This window comes from Lynx canadensis, chromosome B4, assembly GCF_007474595.2.
Source record: "Lynx canadensis isolate LIC74 chromosome B4, mLynCan4.pri.v2, whole genome shotgun sequence".
Lineage (NCBI taxonomy): Eukaryota > Metazoa > Chordata > Mammalia > Carnivora > Felidae > Lynx > Lynx canadensis.
The window spans coordinates 125,599,073-125,626,873 of NC_044309.1; the positions used below are offsets into that span (position 1 = coordinate 125,599,073).

At 42.2% G+C, this 27,801-nt stretch overlaps 1 protein-coding gene across 1 annotated transcript in view; it reads left to right on the forward strand.

Moving 5' to 3' along the window:
* POLR3B (RNA polymerase III subunit B) overlaps window positions 1-27,801 on the forward strand; it is a 104,620-nt gene that overhangs the window by 54,717 nt on the left and 22,102 nt on the right. The window contains exons 19-23 of the mRNA XM_030320436.2: window positions 3,609-3,736; window positions 11,693-11,902; window positions 14,224-14,382; window positions 16,041-16,158; window positions 18,044-18,186. Coding sequence (XP_030176296.1) covers window positions 3,609-3,736; window positions 11,693-11,902; window positions 14,224-14,382; window positions 16,041-16,158; window positions 18,044-18,186 — 758 coding nt within the window. The remainder of the gene's footprint in view (window positions 1-3,608; window positions 3,737-11,692; window positions 11,903-14,223; window positions 14,383-16,040; window positions 16,159-18,043; window positions 18,187-27,801) is intronic.

Here is a 27,801-nt window from a genome sequence, read left to right on the forward strand (position 1 = left end):
AAGACGGAGTGGACATAGAGGAGAACCGTTCTGTAGTAACCCCTGTAGAGAACTGTTCTGTAGTAACCCTGTGAATAGCAGCGCGTCCTTGTCGCTCAGCCTCCGCTGCTCTCCTCAACACACATCCAGCGCCGTAGCTCATCGTGTCGACCTCTGCCGTATCCCTGCAGTCTGACCTCTTTTCCCCACCTGCACCTACCATGCCAGTCCAGGCTGCTGCCATTGCCTGCCCGGGGCCTCGCAAAAGGCTCCTGACTCTTTGGCCCTACTTCCCACACAGTCTGTTCTTAATAGATGAAAGTGGTCTTTTCCCGACTCTTCTCAAACCCCCAGCGGCTTTCCCTCTCCCTTGGAAGTCCTTGCAGAGGCTTCAAGTTCCTGCACCATCTGCCTGCCCCACCTGGTGCCTGCAGCATCCTCTCCTCCCCCTCCTCCCTCACTCTGTTTAACCACACTGGGCTCTTCACACGTCAGGCGTGCTTCTGCCTCAGTACCTTTGCGCTGGCCGTTCCCTCACCTGAAACACTCATACCCTGCATGGCTCACTCTTTCACCTCCCCCAGGTCTTCACTCGGGTGTCACCTTCTCCATGCTTTTTCCTGATGATCCCATTTAGAACAGAAACCTCTCCCTGTGCACACCCCTCTTCACTGCTTTATTTTTCTAGTGCTTATTACCTTACAATAAAATCTGTGAAATGTGTATTTTATTGATTTATCTGTGTATTTATCTTTCCACTAGAAGCTTCACAAAGGCAGGGATTTTTCTCTGTCTTGTTTGCTGTGATAAGGGAATGCAGCCATTAGAATCAGTACCGCCCAATCACCAAGCTGACCCATACATCAAATTCATTTTATTTTAAAAATAGAAAAAAATTGACATCCTGTAATTCATACTTATCATCTTTTTTTTAAGTGTAGACAAGCATAAAGTAAAAAGAATGAATCCCCTTCCTTCCCCATCCCACCAAACTCCAGCCTCCAGATGTAATCAGTGCTAATGGTTTAATGTACTCTTTCAGATTTTTTTCTAAGGGAATACAAACATACCTACACGGTCACTCACAGTGTATGGGACCAAGGCAGCATAGTTTATGTTTAAACTTGATTTAAACCTACCATCATTACCAACTTCATCATTCTGAACATTTTTTATATTAGCATATGTATATATACCTATATAAATATATTACTTTAGTTTCTTTATATTACATTGTCTGACTACACATAAATAGTTTATTTAACTTGTTGTTGAATATTTAGGCTGTTTTCTGACTTTTCTGCTGTTGCAGACGACAGGTTACAGAATCTTGATTTGAGCTAAATTTAAGGCCCTTATGCACATTGACTAGAAAGTCTCCTATTTCCTGTTCAGGACAGAAGATTATGGTGGTTTTAATTTCAAATAATAGTATTCCTTTTTGTTTTATAGAAGTCAAAATCAGAGCATTTGGACTTTGAATAATTATCAGAAGATACATGATCTTAGATGTATTGTAATGAAAAGGTCTTTACCTTTTTCATTTTCAGCTTCAATCTGCATATTTACATGAAGAAATTGGCCCATATTTCAAATTGGCCAATATTTAAACAAAACTGTACATTTAAAATGAACTGTTATTGTAAGCCATAAAATGTCATTATAAGCAGTTTCTCTTTTAAATAAAACAAAACAAAACCTAGAGCCCTTTCCGTCTCTGCCGACAGAGGCCTAGCATATCTGAGAGAGTTGGGGTTCTGCCAGGTCATAAGGTCAAAACTGTGTTCTTCAAACCAAGAGCCACATGGAAAGCATTCTCTCCAACCAAGCTAGGAACATAATTCATATGTGTACTGGAGAAAAAAAAAAAAAAAAAAAAAAACCCATGATGGATGACTGGATAAGTGGGAAATCTTTTGCCATGTGCATTGCAACTAATTTTCCACAATGGGTTGGCCTATCTTGGAAATCACTTCACAGGTACTATAAACCATTGACATTATTTTTTTTTTCTTAGTTTATTTATTTTTTGAGAGAGAGAGCAGGGGAGGGGCAGAGAGAGAAGGAGAGAGTATCCCAAGCAGGCTCCACGCTGTCAGTGCAGAGCGCGATGTGGGGCTCAAACTCAGGAACCAGGAGATCATGACCCGAGCTGAAATCAAGAGGCAGATGCTTAACCCACTGAGCCACCCAGGTGCCCCAGCCATTGAAATGACTAAAATTATGTCTTAGAAATGCTTGAGGAAGGAATAGAGGATCAGCAGAGACCACAGACACCGGATGTGATGTCTGTTACTTTCAGCAAGACCCAGAAACAATCTGGCTACCCTTTCCTTTTAAAATACCTGAGCTGCTGTATCATTTAGCCAAAACTGGTATTTTTGCAAAAATGTGTTACAAAAGTAACGAAGATTCTAACACCTACTAGATAAAGTCTTCCTTTGTGTCCAGTACCTACAGCTCAGCTGTCCAATAAAAAAATGTCATGCAAGCCCATATATCTACGTTTTCCAGTAGCCACTCTGAAAAAGAAACAGATGAAGTTAATCTTAGTAACTGTATTTGACCCAGTATATCTCAAATGTTGTCATATCAACATGTAATCAATTTAAAAATATTGAGATTTTATGTATTTTTTTCCTTATTATAAGTCTTCAAAATCTGGTGTGCACTTAACGCGCATCTCAGTTTGAAGGCTAGATGTTCTTTGGAAATACCTGATCTGGTTTCATAACATTTACATTTGAAAAAGTAGACTCACAAGTGTAAGTTGTTACAAACATAACTCAGAGGTTTTGAACAACTGAACTGAGTTATTTAAATTTGAGTTTTTAAAATTTAAAGTAATTGAAATTAAGTAAAATGAAAAATCCCATTCCTTAGTTATACTAATCTAACTGAACAAGTGCTGAACAGCCACACTTACCTGGTGGTTGTGGTGTTGGTCCCCTTACATCTTATAGTAACTTCTTCAGCAGGATCTATTCCTCTTGAAAATGGTCATACAACTTTGTCATTGATACAAGTTGGAAAAGGGCAGAAAAGCAACGCACTCAGCCATGTGGATATTTTTGGTATTGCATTTTGATATGCCCAATATAGTGATTTCTTTATAAGGGTTATTGTTATTAGTATGTAATAATGTTTTATTTTCTTACAGGGGTATTTGTACTATCTCCCTTCTCTTACATTTCTATAAGTAATAAGTTTCTATTACTGAAAAAATAATTCATTTTATTATATTTTATTTTTATCAGTTTTACTAGCAGCAAACATTGAGGTTTTATATAAATTACATGTATTTGTGTATAAATTTTTATATTCATATAGACTTATAAATTTTATTATCTAGGTCCTTGGGGGACTTTTGTTTTTATTTGAGAGAGAATGAACGAGCAGGGGAGAGGGGCAGAGGGAGAGAGAGAATCTCAAGCAAGCCCCACGCTCAGTGTAGAGCCCGATGTGGGGCTCGACCCCAGGATCATGACCTAAGCTGAAATCAAGAGTCAGACGCTGAACTAAGCCACCCAGGCACCCCCTTTGGGACCTTGATAGTAATATTTTTATACTCTTTAAGAGCTATTTGTTCTAGTCCTTGGTGTCTTAGATGTCTAATTTTTAATTAACAGAGATACCACCCACTTGGAGATTGAGCCCTTCACTCTTCTTGGCGTTTGTGCTGGCCTCATCCCATACCCTCATCATAACCAGTCCCCAAGAAACACATACCAATGTGCCATGGGGAAACAAGCCATGGGTAAGATTTCCTTCTTGAACTTGGTTGCAAATACTTGGAAAAAGGCTTAAATCTTTATTCTTACTCCAGTAGTATGAAATGTTTGGTTAAGTCAGACATTGCTAATTCCTGAGTGTTACTGACCTCAGAGGGTTGCCTATGAACTCCGCAGGGCTTACAGGTTCCCCGCCATGTTTGAAGCATAAACAGAAATAGAGAAAACCTCTCTGAACTTGTTCCTTTGACCAAACAAGGAGATATATAATAGATGTCACAGAATGACAAGGCGGTAAACATGAAGAGAAAAGCTCTATAAAATGTCAGTTGTGAACCAGAAGAAATGGAAGAAAGAGCAGAAAAACACAAGGTGGAGGGAAGAGAGGGAGGAAGAGAGCCGAAGATGCATGGTATATATTAGAATGTGCTAGTGATGGTCAGGGTGACAGTCATTGCACCCATTACATCCTCATCCTTGCTCCCATAGCTTCTGAAACACCAGTTCATGTCATACAAATTTCTGAATTCGTTTTTCTTCCATTTTCTTTCCTCTCTCCTCCATGTATCTATTAATTTATCTGCTCTCCATCCATAACACTTGTTGAACATCATGTGTAGACCAGACAGTGAGTCTGGGACCTGAACATGGAGAGGTGAGACAGAGCCCTGTCCTCAAGGTGTTCACAGTCTAGTAGGAGAGCCCAACAAGAACAACTGTAATTCAAGATATGTGATAGGTGCTGGAGTTGACCAACAGCTAGAATCTTAGGGAATGAGAGCTGAAAGGTCACTAGAGGTTAGAGAGTAGGTTGTTTCCGAAGAATAGAACTGAACTGGGTCTTGAAAGACCCTGAGTATTTTTCACAGGCATGAAAATAGAAGCGAGCGTTGCATGGGGCATCTTGGTGCTTTGGTATGGGTGTTTAGCCTAATACGGGTATGGTGGCATACTGGGAGGGGCACCACATATTAACGATTTTTGGTTTTATCTTGAAGGTGATATGGCAAAGATACCAGGCCAAAACAAGAAAAAGTTTTGCTTATAAACTTTTTCTGAAATGTTTCTTAAAAATCATTTAAAAATGTTTTTTAAATCCTAGTGAGTTTAATAAGTTCTATTTTCATTTATGTCTGTGACATCAATATGGTATGTCATTTCTGGTTTAAAGTATGATACAAGGAGCTTCGTAAAGAAACTGAAAGGTTTTTGCATTGCCTTTGAGTGACCACCAGAAAGCATTTAGCTTCCCAGTTGCCAGCAATCAGCTGCAACTGACCGTAGCTTGACAATTAAGGAATCCTACATCTCATCCCAGATAGTGTATGTTTCTTTTCGAGTTTTTATATTGCGCTTTGGTTGGCAAAACATGTTGTCCTGCAGCCATTTACCTGAATGACGTAATGCCTGGACAGTTCAGAATAATTCCCAGTGGGAAAATCTAAGCCGAGGCTCATCAATTTCGCCTTTCCCATTCATCCTCAGCAGCAGTGTAGGCTGATTTCCCGCTTGTGCTTGTGACTTGCTAACAAGTTGAAATATACAGTACTGAACCTTGTGTGTCATGAAAGGGCTATCACTTCTATTGGGTTTACCAAACCATTTTGTTTCATGATGTGAATCCTGGCTGAAACAATACACCTTTTGTGTAGAACCTTCAGCAGAATTAACGGAAGACTAATCACTTCATCGCTAATGCCACTCTTTGCTTGTGTTTGAACATTGAAACAGAAAGGGCTACGAATCTATCTCCACTTGGTGAATCTTTTTTTTTTTTTTAAATAAAGAAGAGACTTGAAGAAATAATATTTTTATTTTTGTAACTCATCTCCCTACCAGGAAAAAAAAAAAAAGCCTTTATTTTGTGGCCATGAGTATCTGCAACGTTTGGTTAGTTACCACACACAGTTAAGCAGGATCAGTGTGTACAGAAAGCCAATTCAGTGTCTGTAGAGTTCTTTTGTAGTTTTCTGTGTGAAGGTTTTTTTTCTCGTTTTGTTTTGAGTGTCATTTGCAATTCATTGTCTGTGTTTTCTGAGGTTGGTGTATTCAGCTGCTCTGACCCTGGGTCCTGCACATTTAGCTCCTTGGATACAATCCTCTGACGTTACTGCTGACGCTAGGAAGACAAAAGCCACTGAATATCTTAAGTAATAAAAAAAAAAAAAAGCCTTTGTTACTGTTTGTTATTATAAAACACCTGACTGGGAAGAAAAGCATCAAGATAAAAGTACATTCAGAGTTGGCACATTACATGGCCACGTTTCTCTTCGGACGCTGAAATAGCTGTAGAAGTACCAAGCTAGGTCTAGATGAAAACTCCCAAAAGGAACAAGGCCAGCAGAGGGAGAAGACCCACAGCAGAGGCCCAGGTCTTTAAAGCAGACCCAGCACTTTGAGTTGGACTTCTCGGAGTCATTTTAATTCCATGCAGTCTCGACTGCTGGTAACTAAAAGTCGTGCTATCCCATTTTAAGTAGGAGCCATTGCTGAAGACTGTATACATCTCAGGGATTCTGTGTGAATGTTCTAAAGTATTATTTTAGTGCCGTTCATCCGTTAGTCCATATGGATAGTGGAAGACAGTAGCCCAGAATTAACACACTACATATTCTAGCCAACCTGGAAGATTTGCTGTCTACTTTTCACTACCAACCGTCTGCCCCCAGTGAACAGAGTGAGAAAATGAGAGAAAGTCATTTTTCTGTCACTACCAAGGAGACCAAGATGAGCACAAAGCACAGACTGAAAGCCTCACCTTGTACATAAGAGAAAGCTCACTTTAGTCGTGAAACCCCAGCAGAGGTGTTTCTTAAATCTAAGGTTCTTTAAGTTGTTAATAAAGTACAGGTTTCCACACACCATCTTATTGTGCTACTAAGAAAGACCTAACCTTCCATGAATATGGCTCTGTTGTGACAAGGTTCCGAGCAAGAAGCCAGGTAGACGTGTGTGGAATTGGCGAGGGTGACCTGGGTCACTCAGCGCTCCAAGTGAAGGCTGTGTGTCGGAGCTGCATTGTACGTACTCCCTGGAACCAGATGCCAGTCCACGAGTCACGCTTTCATATCCTGCCCGTTTTATTAATTGGCAATCCGCTAGTGGAACACTTTCTCCTAGTTAAAGGGATCTTTCAGTCACTATCAGCTCAGTTCATGAATATGCATCACACACCTCCCCTAGGCCCGGTCTCTTCCCAGCCCTCCTTCACCTCCAAATTGCTCGGACTTTTTATCTGTTTATTTATTTATTAGCTCAGGAAGTAACGTAGCTTCTGTTTTAGTTTTTGTTTTCAGTAGATGCTGTTCCAGAGCAGATAGCTCCCTCTCTTGTATTCCCCACTTCACAGTAGAGTGGGTTGTCCTAGAAGTAGCCTAGAAGATTTTGACATCTTAGAAATACATAATATACAAAGATCCTCATAAAATTTTGTTTCATTCTACATCTTCCTCTACATTTCATTCAACTTTCGGTTTGATTTTCTTTTTTTAGAATATTTATTCTTTATCAATTTGGTGGGTACAGAATGAAAAGACATCTTGGCCAAATTATCCCTGACAATTGTATTTAGAATTTCACTGTTTGTTCAAAAAAAAATTTATTTAAATCCTTGTCAGTATTTCAGATGTAATATCGTATCATGTTTCCTGAGACTAGAATGCTAATAATGAATACTTAATGGAGATAAAATTAAACTGTCGTCCGGTTTGTAGGGTTAGCTTTGGAGGCGGAACAGGTGACAATGCAGAGGTCAAGGGATGTATGTTTGTGTTACTGCTAATATTAGTAGTATTGTTAATGAATGATGCCGCTTACTGACTACTCAGATGATTTATATGCATTTCTTCTTTTAATCATAATAATAATCCTGTCAGATCTAATACGTACCTTTTGTGTTTCTGACAAGGAAACAGACTCCCACTTTGGTTGAGTAACTTCTAAAAGGTTACGTTATATCTTCTGTGCAATGTTATCTATAAAACTTAACTAAAATTCTTCTCAACTGAAACTATCTTATTTCCTCACTTTTTCCTCTTCACTGCAGACCATGATCAAGGTGGCTTCGCTGCTAGACTGTAGGATATAAGCGCCTTCGAGACAAGATTATGTCTGTGTTATTTATTACTGTTTCCTTGGTGCCTAGCATAGTGCCAGCTCAGTAGGTATAGTAAGATACACAATCTGAGGCAGGCTGCAGGCTCTGAGCTGTCAGCATAGAGCCCAACGTGGGGCTCAAACACACAAGCCCTGAGATCATGACCTGAGCCAAAGCTGGACACTTAACTGACTGAGCCACCCAGGTGTCCCAAAAGTCTTCATGACTTTGAATGACCTAAGATTTCTTAGAATTCAAAAAGTGCAGGCTGTGAAGAAGAAAAAAATTAATCATTTGGACTTTCTCAAAATTAAACTTCTGCTCTATGAAAGATCTTAATCCACAGAATGGGAGCAAGTATTTGCACTATGTATATATAACATCAGACAAAGGATTTGTATCCAGTATATATAAAGAACTCTTCAGTGACAAGACAGCTCAGTTAAAAGATGGCAAAAACAAAAACCAGACACTTCACAAAGGGTAATAGTAATAGGAATGACCAGTAAGTTCATGAAAGTATATTCGTTGTTACTAGTCATCAGATAAACGTAAATTAAAACTGAGACACCACAACATGCTTATTAGCACAACTAACATGGGAAAGACCTATTAAGTGTCAGGATGCAGAGCAGCTAAGAAGCACATACAGTGTTGGTGTGAACATAAATGGTATAACACTTTGGGAAATTATTAAGTAGTTTTTTAGGTTAACCTTACCAAATCCCACTGCTCAGTATTTACCCAAGAGAAGTGAACCAAGTCTTGTGTGTGAATGTTAATAGCAGCTTTATTCACAAGTGCCCCAAACTGGAAACAAGGCCAGTGTCCATCAGCAGGTGAATGGGTAAATAAACTGTTATACGTGCAGCAGAATACTTCTCAGCAATAATGAAGAGTGAATATGATACAGCCACATGGATGGACCTCGGAGTCATTATGCTAAGTGAAAGCAGCAGCCAAAGTGTGTCCCTGCCGCATGATTCCCTTTATATAAAATTCTAGAAAGGGCGAGCTATAATGATAAACAGCAGTGGTTGCCTGGGGTCACGGATAGGGAGGGATCTTTTTTGGGAGTGTCGGAAGTGTTCTGGATCCTGATTGTTGTGGTGATTTTACAGAGGCATAAATCTGTCAGAACTCCTCAATACTTACACTCTAAATGATAAAGTTTGTTGGTTTTAATCATGTTCTCAAATAGAAAGAAACTGGACAAAGGAAGACAGAAAACATAAATTCATTAAACTTCATTTTATGTTTTTCAGTATGCATTTCCTTATATTCTCCTAAGCTACATGTATCTTTACCAACCTTTTTTCATCCTGCCTTAAAACATGTCCTCACTGTTTTAACCTACATCTACATACTTTGCTGTGCCAACCTGCAACTTAGGAAAGTTATGGTCAAGAAAATGCGATTTTGTAAGAAAGATTATGTCCTGGGTAATGAGGAAATGAGACTGTAGTTAGGGCAAAATGGAGCAGTGGGAGGGAGAACCCAGCTTCTGGTCTCCTTGCATTAGTTATTACGTAGACGCAATGCCCTTTTTAAGGAAGCTGAAAACAGTAAGAGGCATCCTATTTTGAGCCTGTGCTTCACCAGACCAGTCTTTTAATTTCTGCATGACATTTTCTCAAAAAGCTTGCTTATTGGCAAAATAGTCATCAGGCTTTTTATAAAAATTATAGAGTGTGATGGCATTTTGAAGTTTTATGATAGAGAAGTCATAGTTTATAAATCCTGTTTTAAGCAACACACCCATCAGTGCTGTTAAAAATGTATATACACATGTGCTCCTACAAATTCTTCAAAAATCCTTTAAGGAGAATTTCTAATGAGATCATAAGCACCAGACATTTGCTAAACCATTTTGCTGTTCATCCATTCAGTGGTCAGGTCAGTTGTAATGCCTGAGAATTATGTTCTGGGCCTGGTAGCACAATTTATAGCGGGATCTCATCTCTCTCACCATTGTTTGGGGGTGCAGCCATCAATGCCTTCCCTGCTGCATAATAATGCTTGTCTCAGGTTTCAGAAGACGGGTTTGGCAGCCTGGTGGGACATTGCCTGAACCCTTGTCTCAAGCTGGGTGGAGGATACAATTGGAGCTGAAATCTCAACATAAATTTTAAACGATTTCATGTAAAAGGACAAACTTATTGTCAGTGAACTTTACCACGATCCAGGCAACAGTGATTTTATTTCTGAAACAGTGATCCATTACCAGGTATCCTGCCCAGTTTATTAGTTGGCTCTAAAATAACATAAATTAATTGGCAGTTTAGTGTAAACTCAACAAAAAGTTCATGAGATTCAGTTTAACTATTTTTTTCAGCTGAATCTTGATAAGTTTTCTAGCGATTTAAGTGCAAATATTTATTATAAAAATATGCAATTCAGTTTTGTTTACTGACACTTACTGAGCCTCTATAGTGAGTCCTGAAGGTTTCATGATTTCTTTCAATAGTAATCGTCAAGGAGTCCCATATCATTTTTGCTGCGTGAATATGTTATTTTCATCCCTGAATTGAAATCACCATTGATTTCATGACATGAGTACAGAGGAAAAGGTGAAGGAAATAATGAGTTTTGATATCTGCTCACCTTAGAGCTTAACTCCATTAAATGGCACATGGGCATCTTGGGACATGTGGGTATTGAGGATGTGTCCCTATGCGAGCATGTGAAAGAGAAAAAGTGACTTAAGCTACCTTCTTAGCCACTCAAGGGAAAAGAAGAGACACCTGGGAGAAGTTAAAGAGGCTCAGTAACCCACACATAAGTTCAGGAGTAGGGCAAGTGTGAGTCCCCATTTTAAGGTCTCTGAGTAGGAGCAACTATGTATTCACAAGACCATGAGAGTGAAACCCTTTTTTGGTGCAAGTCTCTGAACCTTAGTGAGCCCCTACGGGGGAAAGGGACAAAGAATAACATCCTAATTTCACTTCCAGTTGACAGGAACAACTTCCAAGGTCCCAACAGGTGGAAAGTCTGATTACTAAGGACAGAAAAGCCTGTACCTGATTGGACAGGACCTTGGATTTCTTAGAGGAAGGGGCCACCATGCCTTTCCCCGTTTTATCTCCCCTGTTGGGTATAGAGTAGTTGTGTGTTCATTGCTTAGTAAATGAAGAGTTAAACAAATGGGCAAATCCACTCTTCTCTGCTTTCACTTTCCTCCTTTTCGTTCCTTTCTTTTCCTCCGTTTTCTCTTTTCTTTTTCATTTAGAACTTTTCTAATGGTTGATTAATTTTTATGAAACGTATCCTTACCTGTCAGCACTCAGCAGTGGTTTCTAATTACCTTCTCATCCCAGTAGCTGGAACTGTATCCATAACATGCTAGAACTGAGTTTAAGAAATGTGGATTTACCTATGCAATTATGAAATGTGGATTACCTATGAAAACAGTAGAGACTGGTTCCTCAATGGGGTTAGGTTGGTATACTTTGGGTGTGATTTTTCCTCTTTGTAGGACTTTTTTTTTTTTTTAAGATTTATTTTTGAAGTGGCAGTTGGGGGGAGTGGGGGTGGAGAACAGAAGATCTGAAGTGGGCTCCCCACTAACAGCAGTGAGCCGGATGGAGGGCTCGAACCCACGAACCATAAGATCACGACCCAAGCTGAAGTCAGATGTTCAGTAAACTGAGCCACCCAGGCACCCATGCAAATGTTTCCTCTTTTATAGGACTTTTAACCTTATGGAGAAAAATTGCTTTTAAAAGTCGTTAGCCACTATGAGGGTATTATTGCTTTTGAAATGTTTAACCTGAAGGTTTTCTTCATTTTAGTGAAATTAATACCTTTTTTTAATCTCGGTACACATGGCTACCTAATTATTTTACATAATAGAATGTGCACTTTGTTTTGTCCAATATCAATGAAGGTACCATTGGATACAACCAGCGGAACAGAATCGATACTCTCATGTATCTGCTAGCATATCCACAAAAACCCATGGTTAAAACAAAGACCATTGAGTTGATAGAATTTGAGAAACTGCCAGCTGGACAGAATGCAACAGTTGCCGTGATGAGTTACAGCGGCTATGATATTGAAGATGCCCTTGTTTTAAACAAGGCTTCCTTGGACAGAGGTAAGTGGGTCTACAGAGCTCACGGTGTGCAGAATTAGGTATAATAAGGATAATCAGCTAAAAGTCACCTGGTGTCAAAATGTTAATGTCAGTTTCAAGTGATTTGAATTTTGTAACATACAAACAGGAGGTGGTTAGGTTTCAGTGTTGACTTTTTTAATGAATATTACATAGAGGTAATTTGTTAAATGTATTATTAAGTGTATCTTTGTTGTTGTTATTTTACTTTATTGGGGACTTGAGAGAGTTCCTCAACAGAAAACATGCAAGAATTTGTTTATTTCCTAGCAAGAATTATAATAAATGAAAAACGGTTTTTGGATATATCTAGTTAGTCGTCAACAAACTGAGAAGGCCATAGCAATATTTCTGTGTTAAAGGGTTTTTTAATTGTATGTCTCAACCCCATAATGTTAGACCTTTTTGTTAGCAAAATGCTAAAAGTTAAAAATACCCATGCACAGACCCCCGACCTACCAGTTCCTGTGCAATCTTTTTGTCAGTTTTCTGACAGTTTACTTTTGCAAGTCACTGCTCATGGTTTGTTAGCTGTCACCTGACCTGAAGTCTGACTCCTCTCTTCATAATCTCTCTCTTTTTCCTCCCTGGCATACTCACTCTGCCTTCCCCTTTACTCTCTGTAGTTGCTAGGCAGCCGTAATAGCACTCCTAGACATGTGTCTTTGGCATTAATGTTGGCTGCACTTAATTTATGCCTCTTTTTTTTCCTCCAGATGACAACAGCCATGCTTTAAAACTAGATGTTTTCCTTTCTGATTAACTGGTAACGTTTATGTGGAAATCTGAAGACTTTGTGATATCTGTCAGAAACTCTGCAACACCATTTAATGATCTGAGTTTACTGTCCTCTAGCTTTTAAGCTATCACCTGTAAATAAAATGTCCATTCACACTTGGAGGAAAACGCTTCTTGATTTCAGGCAGCTCAGATTCGCACTGCACTCTAACACGTTGCAGTTAATGGCCAGTGTACGGAATTTCAAGATCATGTAATGTTTCCAAAGCAGCTGGCTCGCTGAGCGGAGTTTATTATGGCCACACACAATTTACCAGGAGCCATAATGACTGAGACCTTTCTCGGAGACATACTAACATCCTCATCTCCTGTCCAGATGTCGAAATTTGTTACTTCATCGCACGGTTACCTTCATATTTTAAAAGTTACATTCGAGCACGGAGGCTTTATTTAGAAACCCACTTTTTCCTGATTTTCTAAACCCACGTTCTTAGATTTCTTATTAAGAGTTCTGCCTTTGGTGGAGAATCGTAAGTGAAGGATTTTACAGCCATGCATTTATTTCATCAGTAATAGCTGACATTTAATCCTGAGGTGTCTCCCTATTTAAGTAAACTCTGACATGGCTCAGTATATGCTAGGGCGATTAGAGAGAGAATGCAGTTTAGAATAACTGCTTGGCCAAAGGGAGAAAAGAAAAGAAATGCAGTCACAGAATCTTGGGTGACTCTACAGCAGATGGGTCTTCTTGAGGGATTCAGTGCAGGAAGTTTTTCCTCCACCTAAAGGTTTCCTTCTGTTCCTTTTGCTTATCTTTCATAATGCTTATTTAGATTGTTGGTTGGTGTCAGGACTTTTCCCTCATTCACTAGATAAATGTGATCCAAAAGTATAATCAGAGTAAACTCTCATCTTCGGGGCACAGGCAAATGATTTCTCCTGTTAAAATTATTTGACTGCGGCTTCTTTTCATTTTCTCTCCTCTCTGGAGAAAAACTAATCTTTTTGTGCCCTTGTTTGGGACTTCCTCTGAGTGCCAAAATTGGAAAAAGGAAAACTTTTCAGAGAAGGTTAGCAGAAGTTATGCACCAGAAGGGTGTGTGTGGAAAGAATTTTGGTTGATCAGTAGACATGGTGTGTTTCCACACTGCCACCCAGCTGGCTGGGCGACCTAGGCCACGTGACTTCCCTGGACCTCATTTTGTAGCACTTGTAACACTGTACATAGAGCAGTTAAGCTAGGTGGTCTCTGGGGCCCTTTCCTGTTCCCATATTCTGTGGCTCTGTGCCCTGAAAGAATCACAGTGATGTTCAGGTTTCTCTCACCTTTCTCCATCATGACAGGATGTATTCCATGCTGGAACATGGTTGTAGAGATTCCAGTGTTTATGTGGATAGTAGGTGTTGGAGAGTTTCTGAGCCAGTTCTTTGGATTATCAGGTTGCTATTTGGCCCATCCCAGATGACCCAAATGTAGAGCAAGTTGTGGGTCATTCAGTAACACAAATACATGTTTTCTCATAGTCGTGTTGGTGGTTCTGACCCCCAGTTTGGTTTCATTTTAGGCTTTGGGCGCTGCCTTGTATATAAAAATGCTAAATGTACATTGAAGCGCTATACCAATCAGACTTTTGATAAAGTGATGGGGCCGATGTTGGACGCTGCTACGAGGAAACCCATCTGGCGACACGAAATTTTAGATGCGGATGGTATCTGTTCTCCAGGTAAGAGCCCTTTTTAAAAACAATTTAAATGTATACTCTTTGCAACATGAAAGTTATGCATCAGTATTTCTGAACATTTGGTAACAGGGAAGAAAAAAATAACAACTTACAAAACCACTTTCCTAACTCAAACAGCGTGGTCATTTTTGATGAATTTCCCTTCTAGTCTATTTTTCTACGCATGTATTTTTACATAGTAGTAGTTCTATTCCAGTTATACTTTTCTACTTAAAATTTTCAAGCACAGAAAAGCCACTTTAAGGAAATGTTTAAAACAAAATGCTTTAAGAGTGTAAATGCCATTTCCCCGCATCTACACTGGCGTTTTTCATCATTTGTGCCTCTAACATGCAGACTGACTTGAGACTCTTCTTCCCCCAAAAGTGTGACTCCGTGATAATTACAAACTCACAGTGAATTTTGTTGATGCCACCGCAGCCCCTGCCCTTGAGTCTTACAGTCCAGCGTGGAAGGCTGACAGTGACCAGAGGATCACATGTAAACATATGTCACGTCATAGCCAGTTAAGGAACCCTATGAAGATCTGTGAGGGCATTTAATAGCAAGAGGATCTGACCTAGGCAGGAAGTGCAGGCTCGCCTTCCCTAACGAAGGGCGCTGAGATCTGGAGGATGTGTGCAGTTAACTAGTAAGTAGGGGAGCGGAGTGTGTCCTGAGCTGTGGTGTCCTGTAGCTATAGATGGTTAAAGGTTCTGAAAGGCCGGTGCGGCTCAAACAGGGAGAGGACAGGGGAGGGCAGTAAACAAGAATCTAGAGAGAGGAAGAGCAGGAGGTGGGGCAGGGCCCAGACACAGGCCTTGCATCATGATGCTGTCTTCATCACGATCCTAAAAGCAACACTACAGTCAGGTACGCATTTTGAAATGATCGTTGTGACCACAGCGTGGAGAGAAGAATAGAAAGGGGCCAAAACAGAGGGAGACCCAGCGAGAGCTCTGGCAGCAGAGCAGGAGAGTGGGGCCACAGCGAGGCAGAAAGATGGGCTGTGGTGGGGACATTGCTGGGAGGGCAGAGCCACGTGATTTGTCACGATGGTGCCTGGGTGGTGGGTACTTGCATCTGCTGTGGTGCCCACAGCCGCGTGGCACACGGCTTCCTCTCCTCTTGGCTGCGTTTCTTTCTCGGAGAATTTTGCTCACTGTTAACCTGGGTTTTGTGGCAGAGAGCTAGCACCGTGACAATACTATAGAGTAGTCGGCCTTGGAGCTTACCAGAAAAAGATGCAAAGAAAGGTGAGAATAGGAGGAAAATCAAAGAAGTATTTTGATTGCCTCGTCGTCCAAGTTGAGTTGGCAATGAGTGAGTACTAGGTGAAATAACTTAATGAAAGTGAGTGGCCCAGACTTGTTCTGACACCCCAAGATGTATATAAAATTGCCATTTATTGACATGAAGTTTCTCCTGTTAGTTTGGTTCTCTAAACCAGTTTCTTGATTTTTTTTACACACTGATTTTTCAAATGGGCTGCCACAATTACTGACGAGCCCTGTTGAACTCTGGCTCATACCATATCGACCTTTTCCTTCCTTGTCTGCATTTCATGGACGAATCTAATCACCTAGTTCCATGCCCCAATAATGTGTGCATTCCACAGAGGTGGTAGCGATTGGACTGTAACACCCTTGTCTTTTTCTTAGGTGAGAAGGTAGAAAACAAACAAGTGCTTGTCAATAAGTCCATGCCCACAGTAACTCAGATTCCTCTGGAAGGAAGTAATGTTCCACAGCAGCCACAGTATAAGGATGTGCCCATCACGTATGTATTGGTTTCACCTTGGAAATACCTAGAAAGATTCAAAAAAAAAAAAAAAAAAAAGAGAGAGAGAGAGAGAAAGGCTAGGGGAAATTAGAAGTTAGCTCTTGGAGGGTTGGAGAATAGAAATTACAATTGGGGGTAATAATAGTTGTCATGAAGACAGCGTGGCGTGGAAGATAAAACCAAGCTGTGGAATCATGTAGGCCTCCCACCCTGGGTTTGAGTTGTGGGCCAAATAGGCAGGACTTCCAGGTAGAGGGAACAGTGAGGTGAAGGCCCCTTGGGCAAAAAAGCACCCAGATTTAGAGGACCAGTGTAGCCTGCTGGGGCTAGGTTGTACACTACTTGGGAATTCCTTCAGTAGAGAGTGATAGGATCAGATGTGTGTTAAATAAGTAAATTAAACACACTGGCCACAGTGTGGCATCACTACTGCATGGGACTATAGCTGGGTTCAGTACTGGTCATGTGGTATGTTACCTTATGCGGATGAAGCACTCACACCTTGGCCTCAGGTTTTTCATCTGTGCAATGAAAGAGTTACACTCATTAATCTCCAGATGTCTCAAATACAGTGAAATTGGAGACTTCATGAGATGAGCCATGGGCCAGTGATAGCACCCACACTCTGACATAAAAACAAAACCGGAAGAAGTAACAAGATGCTTAGTCTAGCCGGGGTGATTGGAGTTAACTGAACTCTTGAGGTAGGGGTCTGGGGTGACACGGGAGAGCTGGGTTCCTGGGCCCTGGAAGGTAGTTCAGCAGACCCGTTCTGACCCACAGCTGAGCCCTGCTCCCGGCCAGTCACTGTGCCACTTGTATTGGAAACACAGCTAAGTGAACCACGACCCTTCCCTGAAAGGAGCCACACATAGTTAGCGGAGGCCTGCACAAAAAAAGAAGTCCAGTGAATATCCTGATCATAGTGACTTCATTGAGAGCTTTCTCTGTACCGGTTATGGTTGTGGGCAGTTTACCTGTGTTAGTTCACTTGTTCTGGCCACCACTCCATGAACCAAGTGCTCCTAATAGCCTTGTTCAAAAGACACAGAAACTGAGGCACAGAGAGGTAAAGTAATTTACCAAGGTCACACAGCTGCAAGCAGCAGAGTCAACATTTGAACTCCCACAGTTTGGCTTCAGAGCCCAACTCCTGCCCTCTGTGCTAAATGCTGCAGTGCTGTGTGTGCCGTGGATCTGTCTGTGGGGTGAGTGGGAGTGCAGAGGAGAAACTGGGCTCTCCACTTAGGGGAGGGGTGAGGGCCCTTGGCCCGAATACTACAAAACAAAAAGCTGTTTTAGGGTGAGAAAGGTGGTTATGCTAGCTGGTTTTCATCCTGTCCTGGAGGAGGAGATCTTTTTTCTTCTTCAGAACTCGCGTCCCCTCCTCCTGGGTTCTGCATTTAATCTAGTCTTTTAGGGACCCGACTCTCTCATTTTCTCTTCTGTCCTTCCATGTCTTCAGCCAGCTTTCTGTCGATTCCTTCCCCACAGGCTAGAAAGTGTGCTCCCATATTTCTTATCTTGAAAAGAAAACGAAACCTTCCTCAGGGCTCTGCGATCCTTCCAGGCTGCCAAGCATCCTGTTTCTTTGTCTGCCATGAGGGAGTAGCGTGGGAATGGTGTGTGCGGTGTGGGTTAAGTTGCCTTACGCCTGCCTCTCACAGTGTTTCCTAAAGGTTAGCCATCTCAGACAAAGACTGGAAAAGGGAAACGGTAACCTTTGGACTTAATGTTGAAAAATGAAAGGCACGTTTCAGAGTCCAAAATGGCAGGGTCAAAACATTCTGTGGTTGATCTTAAGTAAAATACGGTCTGTGGGTGATAGGTTCACAAAGGGCAGTTTGAAAACTCTGTTTTAGTGACTTGCTGTTAATATTAGCTACAAAGGGGCTACGGATTCATATATCGAAAAAGTGATGATCTCTTCAAATGCTGAGGATGCTTTTCTGATCAAAATGCTGCTGAGGCAGACGAGGCGTCCGGAGATTGGAGACAAGTTCAGCAGCCGCCACGGGCAAAAAGGTAAATTGTGTCGCTCCCCGATTTGTTTACAAAACTGAAAATAGTATTTGTTAACCACGTATATAAGAAATGTGTAACTTTCCCCTGTTAAAAAAAATATACAGTGTGTTGGAAAAATCATTACATTGTTAGCCAGATTTATGCTGGTTTTATTTCTTAGACTTTGCTGTTTTTACTTTAATAGCATTGCAAAATGTACCATAAGGTTGCTTCTCTTTGCCATTTATTTCATTTTTTTGCAGCTGCTCCACCCAAAATTATAATTACGAATACACTCTAGACGACGTACCTCCTAAGATACAGGTAGATGTTCAGAAAATAAATAGCAGCACCTCTTTTTTGTGGAAGGTGCGTATGTGTTCCGCTGTCTGTCGGGTCCTAGTACCGTAGGGCGTCAGCACGAGCAGACCGCTCAGAATGGTCTGCGCCTGTGTTTAACGGTGAGCAGCCTGTGTGAGGTTCCCAGCTGGGGGGCTGTGGAGCTGAATTAGAACGCGGGTGTCCGGATCCCAGCGCGGCGCCCTCCCCGTCTGCTGCAGGTGGCCCCTCGCCTAGATATGTTTCTCCATGTGGTCCCGCTGGTGAGCCCTGCTCTTCCTGGGAGGTTACTGCTGAGTCTTCACACGGTTGTGGCTCGGCGGTGTCTTGTTTTCGTATCTTCAAGAAACAGAGCACTGTGTCACTACTGATTAACTTGCTTTCTGTAGGCTCCCTCTTAAGTACGCATACCCGCATACCCTTGGCGGTTCAAAGGGGAACGTTTGCCCTGGGGGTCGAATCTGGGCCGCGTCTGCCACTTAACTAGTTGAAGAGCAGCAGCAGCAGCAGCTAACACTTTTGTGGCACTAACTGTGTGCCCAGCAGCGTTCTCAGCACTTCACACACACCGACTCGCTGGCTTCTCTCTCACACAGTCCTGAGAGGCCGCTGCTGTTTTTGTAGGTGAGGAAACAGAGGCACAGTGACCTGAGTAGCTTGCCCAGTGTCCCCAGTTGGTGGCGGAGTTGGTTTTCGAACCCTGGCAGTCTGGCTCCGGAGTCCGTGCTCCTGACTGACATCCCTGCTGTCCTGAGCGTTAAGCACTTGGCATAGTGCCTGGCACACGGTGGGTGCTCAGGAAGAGACGGCAGTGACCACTGACATTGGCCCTTTTGCATTCTGCTCTCCAGCTTTGTGTCTCCTCTTTACTCCTAAATTCCTAGTGCCATGTCCTCGTGGTTTTAACTGATGGGCTTAAAGATAATGGCATATTCTCGCTGATCTCAACTTTTATTTGCCACACAAGTATATAAAATATTACAATTCATTTACTCAAATGAATCCAGCCATAGTTGTCATTCCTTTCATCAGTGAAACTATTCCAGACTAACACTGTTTTTCAGTTGACAGACACGAGATTGTTTTAGGCTGTCAGTGTTTTGTTTAAAAAAAAAAAAAAAAATTTTTTATCCATGTGAATTTGACACTTCTAATTCATACGGATCCCTAAAATGCTAACTCTTAATACCTTTTGAGTGTTTGTAAACACTTCTTGAGATTCTAGTGTTTTCCAGTAATTAGCAGTGAAAATCAACTTCTCTGTATTGAAACTATTTCTCCCTCTCTCTTGGTCTAGGCAATTGCTGAGATACACTACTAAGTCATTCTGGAGTAACCATAATCTTATTTGTAGCCTCTATTTTTCTTGACCTGTTCCCTGGACTGGGACAAAGCTTGAAACTCTTCTTATAAAATATTGGCACTGGACACTTTATAAGAATGCACACTGTAAGAGAAGGTCTCCATTTTCTGAATCAGTTTACAAACTTCAAATATCCCAAATCCTCATGTTTTATTCCACCAGAGTGTTGTGCAAAGAGAGGAAGGCTGGCAAACATTTCAGTTATTATCCACTGTGTTCTAACTCCACTAAACTTCTTGAGGACAGGGATCACATTCTTAAATTCTTATAAAGCCTGATAGAGCCACTCTCATGGAGGGTACCTGATAATAGGTGTGTGGTAATGGTTAAATATGTGAATGAATTGAAATCGGGAAATGAAAAGGGACAGATTCTGCACTCTTGATGGATTGATTTTACTCAGTTTTTAATCTATACATAGTATGTGAGTATGTGTGTGTATAGTATAGACAAAGCAGTACTTTTGAAAATGAGAAACACACTTGATTAGTAAGCTCCTATAAATACAGACCTCTACAGGTGCAAGTAATGGCAGTGAGTCTTTCTGCTGTAACATTTTTTCAAACTAATAATATGATAGGGATAATGTTCATTGACAGAAGTGGTTTCCAGCCTGAAGTGATGTGAAACTGCAGATTTTGGAGATCGGTTGAACCTTACTGGGGCTTGACTTGTACATCTCTATGAAATGGGAAGAAGCCCTCCTGGGGTTAGGTGACCTTTCACTTGCAGTGAGGAGTTTATCTTGCTAGTATTCTTTTCCAGATGGCTTTTAATCCAAGGATGAAAACCTTCTGATTAGCCTAGATTCCCTTGATACTCCCTTGTCTTACAGCTTCATCAGATTTATTGAAAAGATTGGGGGGAAATGGACAAACAAAACATAGGTAGTTTAAGCCTTAAGAGAATAGTGGAGGGAATGATGTAGAACGCTTAACATAATTTTTGTTTCTTTTAAGTGTAGTTTTTTAATCAAGTAATAAATGCACGTGGTTTAAAAGATCAAATAGTACAAAAAAGGGGGTTTTGAACTGAAAAACATCTGTCCCTGCCTTTTCTCCAATTCTGCTTCCCAGAAGAGATTTCTTCTCATTTTTATTCTTCTATTTTGAAATCATATTTTTAAATATTTTTTATTTATTTATTTTGAGAGAGAGAGAGTGGGGGTGGCACAGAAAGAGAGAGAGAGGGAGAGGGAGAGGGAGAGAGAGAGAGAGAGAGAGAGAGAATCCCGATCTGGCCCCAGTACGGGGCTCAAACCCACGAATCATGAGATCATGACCTGAGCTGAAATTGGATGCTTAACCGACTGAGCCACCCAGGCGCTCCTCGAAATAACATTTTTAAACAGCTATTTATGTTATTCGTCCATGTTTGCTATTACCCATTGATTTTCTGTTACGATGGATAGGAGGAGCTGGAACTTGGCTGTCTTTCCTTCTCACTCCCCACCTCCATTCCCTGCACAGGTTTATCGTAATGTTAGGTTACTTATTTCAATTGTATTATTACAACTATATAAATGTTGTTCACCCACAAACCAAGTAGTTGAGAGCATTTTCTTTATGGTCTAACTTTATTTTTTCAGAAATTAACAATCTTTTTCTATTTTGCTTGATTTTCTGATTTCTCTTTCCATTCTTCTATACCATCAATAGTCTGTCAACACAGTTTTCCACACGATCAGTTGTCTGTTAGGACCATTTTTCTCCCCAGAAGACCTTCTCTGTAGCACCCCCATTCTTCCTGCTCCAATCTGTGGTGGTTTTCCTCTGAGCCCCAGCTTCCTAGCCAGTGTCTTAAGAACTGATCGCCACAGGTCTCAGGAGTTCTGGGCAGAACCTGGCTCAAGGCTGCGAGCAGCCTCATCTTCTGTGCCCCAGAAATGGTTTCAAGAAAGGGTAGGAAGCACTCTGTGCTGGTTTGCTTTAATCCCATATCACAGACCAAGGACTTACACAACAGAAAATGTATTGCCTCACAGTTCTGGAAGCTGAAGTCCAAGGTCAGTGTATTGGCAGGTTTGGTTTCTCCTGAGACCCCTTTCCGTGGCTTGCAGGTGGCCACTTTGTCCTGTGTCCTCACACGGCCTTTTCTCTGTGCAACTACCTCCTCATGTCTCTCTCTCTTCTTAAAAGGACACCAGCCATATTGGATGAGGGTCCACCCCATGACCTTATTTAGCCTTAATTACCTCTGTAAAGACCTTGTCTCTAAACAGGATCACATTCTGAGGTATCCTGGGTGATCTAGGCATGGGGGACACAGTCCATAACACACTCTAGTGGCAGTCATTTGTGAAATTCCCATCTGAGCCCCCTGTTTCTTGGCTCATCCCATGTCATCCCGCCACCACCTGCCCCCACCACAGTGGAATAGTCTGTTCATTAAATTGCTGAGAAAGGATGGCAAGAAGTAATTTTTGTAAGATCATGTATATCTGAACATGTTCTATCCTCCTAGCTGATTTATACCCTGGTTGGTTATAGAATTCTCGATTGAAAAATTCTTTTCTCTAAGGATCCTGACAACATTGCTGTATTATTATCTAGATTCCACGTTACATTATTTTTCCTGATCTGTGTGTGTGTGTGCGCGTGCGTGCACAAGTGTGTTGTTTCTCTCTCTCTTCCCCTTCCTCCCATCCCCTTCCCCTGAAGTTTTTACTATCTTCTGTTCTTGGAATTCTAAAATTTTCATTCCTTGTCCTAGAAAGTCAGGTACCTTCTTATTCTGGAAGTTCAAGTTCCTTCAATTTTCAGATATTTTCTTATTTTGTTGATAATCTTCTTTCATCATTTTCCTTGAACTCTCATTGTCCATTTCCTTCTCTTGTTTTTCTTTCTAGGATTTGATTGGCTTTATTTTCCATATTTTTTTTTTCGTGTTTGTTTATTTTTGAGAGACAGAGCGTGAGCAGGGGAGAGGCAGAGAGAGAGAGGGAGACACAGAATCCAAAGCAGACTCCAGTCTCTGAGCTGTCAGCACAGAGCCCGACATGGGGCTGGAACCTACGAACTGTCAAATCACGATCTGAGCCAAAGTCAGATGCCCAACTGACTAAACCACCCAGGCACCCCAATTTTCCAGATTTTTTAAAACCTATTGTATTTTAATTTCTAATCAAAAATATTAATTTATAGTCTTTCTTATAGCCATGAGTATATATTTTTAGTATTATATTCATTTTTAGTTTTAGTTGTTTGTTTTCCTTTTCAACTGTGTTCTGTTCCTAATTGTCTGTACTCCTTGAGGGGTTTCTTCCCCCTTCTCATTTGTTGTTGGGAAATTTTCTCTAATACCCGAAATGTCCATGAACCCTAAAAAGCAATTGGAAGCTTTATGGCCCAGGAATAGAATTTGTTGACTGGTGGACATCACTATAGGGGAATCAGGCAGTGAGCCATGATTATTGCCGGTGCCAGTTTCTATTAGGACCTTTCTATCTTTTGCTAGAAGGTTGGAACTGGGAATGAGGGTCGCGACAGTACTTAAGACCATCAGCTGCCCTTCAGGGAGCCAGGTAGGGGCAGGGGGCTGGGACCCACTATTTAGTGCACAGACTTTGATTTAATTCCTCTGTATCAGGCTGGTACCTTACCCTACCATCTGCTGGGCTTGCTGCCCTGGGGTGTCAGGTCATTGTGGTTCAATTCTTAAGGAAGGGTTGGGGGAGAATTGTGGTTTCTGGCTATTCAGGGTAGGGAATAAAAAGTCAGGGGTGCCTGGGTGACTCAGTAGGTTAAGCATTTGACTTTGGCCCAGGTCATGTTCTCACAGTTCGTGGGTTCAAGCTCCGCGTTGAGCTCTGTGCTGACGCTCACAGCCTGGAGTCTGCTTTGGATTCTGTGTCTCCCTCTCACTCTGCCCCTTCCCTGCTTTCTCTCTCTCTCTCTCTCTCTCTCAAAAATTAATTAAAGAAGAAAGTAAAGAGCTGATGATGTCTTATATAGACATTTATTTTTTACAAGTATTTATTAAGTATCTTCTAAGTGGTGCTATTCTAAGCCCTGGTAACAAGAAGTGAACAAAAGACAAAATTGCAACCTTGTGGGGCTTCCATTCTTGTGGGCAAGAGAGGTAAGGATACATATTGAGATAAAACAAAAGGGGACAATAGGAAGCATGTGGGGGGAAGGCATGTGGTTAAGAGTTGAAATTTTAGGTAAAATGGCTGGGGTGCTGCACCTTATTGAAAAGATGGCAGTGGGAAAGTAAGGGAGCACACCCTCCCTGGCCAAAGAGCATTGTAGGCAAGAGGAAGGCCTGAGGCTAGAGGCTGGCATGGCTGGAGCAGAACTAGTGAGCCCAGAGCAGTCAAAGCCATGCCGTGAACTTTGGCTTTTCCTCCGAGCAAGGTGGACAGCTGCTGGAGGAGTCTGAGCAGATGAGAACTATGATCTGACTTACTCTGGCTCCCGTGATGAAAACACAAAGCTGTAGGGGACAAGGGAAGGCGTGGTACCAGCCGAATGCTATTAGAGTAGCACAGGCGGGGTTGGTGGTGAGTGGGGAAAGCGTGATGATGGGGAAACAGTGAGGAGGGGTCAGTTGAGGCACCTTTTAAATTCCAGCACCCACTGGAATTGTTGCTGGGTGCGGTGACTGAGCCTCACACCTCCTCCCGCTCTTCACGGTACTTTGTGTCTCTGTTTCCAGAGCCTTCCAAGGAGTGGGGGTGAGGGCTGAGCCAGTTCTCCGCTCCACCCTCTTCTGCAGGCACTTGGGTTTACCTTGCTCCTTGTGTTCACCATTTACTGCTCTTCACTCGTCAGTTCTCACAACAGAATTCTTATCTCTTGCCTGTTGTTTTTCTTAAAGGTCTGGACCTTAATTTTTGTCAACTTCCATATTAGGTTTAGAGAGGACGTGGAGATAAACAGATGTGTCCCAGCTGCCATGTTGACTGGAAACCCCTGTGTCTGTTATCTGGGAAAGCTCAACACGGAGTGCCTGGTGTCCTCGGTTTTCTTCCCTGCACTTGACAGAACTGAAGTTAAGGGCTCGCTTCGGCAGCACATGTACCTTAGAACAGAAGTAAAAATTGTGTCTAACTTACTTTAACCCCAGTGAGAAGGATATTTAGAGCACCAACCTTGTATCTGGTGTCCAGAGCTTCTTGTTTTGGTTGGCTATTTTAATCATTCCAGAGATTGAAAACTGACTTAAAAATGTTCAAAGCTCACACACTCAGAATTATGGTATAAATGTAACAGTCGTTAGAGGGGATACTAATTGCATTCTCTCAACTCTTAATTATCTGAGAATAGCTTATCTTTTGCCTGGGTTATTAACTGTAGTCCAAAAGCCCTGAGGCATGAGTAAGCTCAGTACCTTCAGGAGACAGAATGAAGACTGTTCTGGCCAGTGAAGCTTGAGGAGGAGGAAGCACAGGAGGGGGGGAGGGGGCACGCCCCACAGGAACTTGTCCCACGTGGACCGGGAGCCGGTTGGGCTGTTGGGTGGTGAGCAGAAGAGAGGCATGAGGAGATCTAACTGCCAGTCCTAGAGGTCACCTTGGATTCCCATGGAGAGCAGATTGAGGAGGGGGAGGAGGGAAGCAGGTGGTCAGTGGTCCAGGTAGAGAGGATGGCTGTGTGTGCTCAGGAGGAGCACCGGACGGAGGGAAGTGATAGACTCCGGGTGTGCTCCGAAGGTCCAGCCAGCAGGACTTGCTTGTGGCCAAGGTTTTGGGGGAGGAAGGGCAGAAACTGAGGGAGAGGATGAGGTCTGCGCAACTGCTGATGTTTACCAAGCAAGGAAGACTAGGGACGAGGTGTTCAGAGTTAGGCAGGGGTTGAGAGTTTGGGCTTCAGGTCTGAAATGTTTAGGAGACTCTAAGTGAAGATGGTAGGTGGGTACTTGGGATAGGTTAAGGCAAGAGATAAAATTTGGGAGTCATTTGCATGTAAATTTATAGCACTTTTTATCTTCTGCCTATTAATAATTTGTAAGCATTTTAATTCCCCCCCTTTAACCTTTACAGATCTAGTTCATGTTGTTACTTCTACTCTATAGAACCAGAACGTGGAGACTCAGGCGAGTAGTTTGCCTACTTCAGCTCAGTGCTGGCAGAGCCAGGATTTGAATCCGGGTTTTTGATCTGAGTACATTTCCCATTCTGTTAAAGGTGGCTCCTGTCTCTTCTGATATCCCACCAGCACTCTGCTCCCAAGATTGCCATAGTCTCTAGGAATTCCCCCCTTGGGAGAGACAACCTTTTCTTGAAACTGAAATCTAATATTTCTTACAGCTTTTGTGTATCTCCTCCTTAAGGTGGTCATTTTCTCAAAACTCCCATTCTTGGATAAGCAGTTTTACAGGGCTCACCTCTACCACCAGTTTGGAGTAAATACTGTCCCCACATACTTTATTCCAGAAATGTCTGCCAAACCCCCATCTTAAGACATACTCCTAGCGTAAAGCTGTATTTTTCAGGAATCCCTTCCTATCCAGGATCAACTCATTATAAAACACTGTCCCCATTTCCTTCTTTAATCAGTCCTCTGGCCAGGCTCTCATGGCCTTGGTTAAAATTCTATCAAGAATTTGAGCAGATATGAAAGGAAGTATTGAGCCCTCAACTTTGAGCATTCTCCTGATTCCTCTGGCTAGCTGTGACAGAGCCAGCAAAGAGGGAAGCCGAGGGACAGTGAGGACAGTGGGCTGGTTTGGAACATTCACGTGCAGCAGGCACAGCTGGTGGCGTCTGTGAGGAGCCATACGACTCAGCCCTTAGTGTGGGGTCCAGGGAGGAACAGCAGGAGGTCTAGAACAGCTGGATGTTGGCGAGTGAGACGTCATGAACAGGATGGAGAAGGCAGTCCACAGCCTCAGCTGTGGTCGTCTGTCATTGTCATGAAAGGAGCTGATGGAGGTTCAGTAGTATGTGAATCTTCAGGACATGTGTCGCACCAGGATCCCTGCATTGATTTGTTTGCCTTTTGGCCCAGACACATGCCAGAGTAAGAGCAGTGTTAGCTGGGCTTCCTTTTCACTATTTTCAGGCAGGATCGTTTGGAAATTGTATCTTTTCCTTTGTAGGAAGGAAGCTGACACATGTGTATTCTGTATGAGAAAATGTAAAGATCGTTTGATTTAATGTACCTTTATGCCCATTTCTGTTTTCCTTCTGCATTTAGAGCATTGTTATTTGTTATCTTTGGTGTTCAGAGAGCAAAATGTAACCCTGCAGATGGCCTGATTTTTGTCCTTTGTTAGTAGTTAACTTTTACAGAGCTGTTGTTATTTCAGCAAGGATTCTTTCAGTACACGTGTAGTGTGTCGATCGTATTTCTACCCCTGTTGCTTCCCATCATTTCCTCTCTGACAATTAGAGGAGCCTTCAAAATCTAGTTTCACAGAACCTGAGTGTCTATCCTGCTCGAGCCTGATCAGTTTTAAGGTGGTGGGGTAATGAGTAGCTAAATGAAACAAATGTGTGGTGGAGGCTGTACCGTAGTAGCATGCTGTGTGTTGTAACCGAGCTCACGGAGAAGATTGAAGAGGACAGAGCGGGCGGTGAGCTGCGGCAGGAGTGTCAGCACCGAGTAGTCAGTTGGGAATCCGCACCAGTGCCGTGTGAGGTAGCTGATACGAGAAGGCCCACGAAGAATCAGTGTTGGAGCAGGAGCTGTTAGAAATGCGACAGCCTCAGCAAACGGTGTTGCCTTCTGTGACCTCCGGAGTGGAGGAGTACTAAGCCGAGAGCCACATGTGGGGAAGGAGAAGTATTTCATGAAGGCAGAGGAGGCAGGATTCGCTCACAGCACACTCTTTAGATAAGGGAATTCCAATAGTCTTCTAATGAGAAATTCAAAGAATGTTAATGAAGTACAGCCTTCCTTTGGGTCTTTGGGAAGCCTGTTATATGTCTCCTCACTAAATGCCACTGAGTCAGCGCCCCCTCCCCGCCACCCACCCCCCCACCCCCC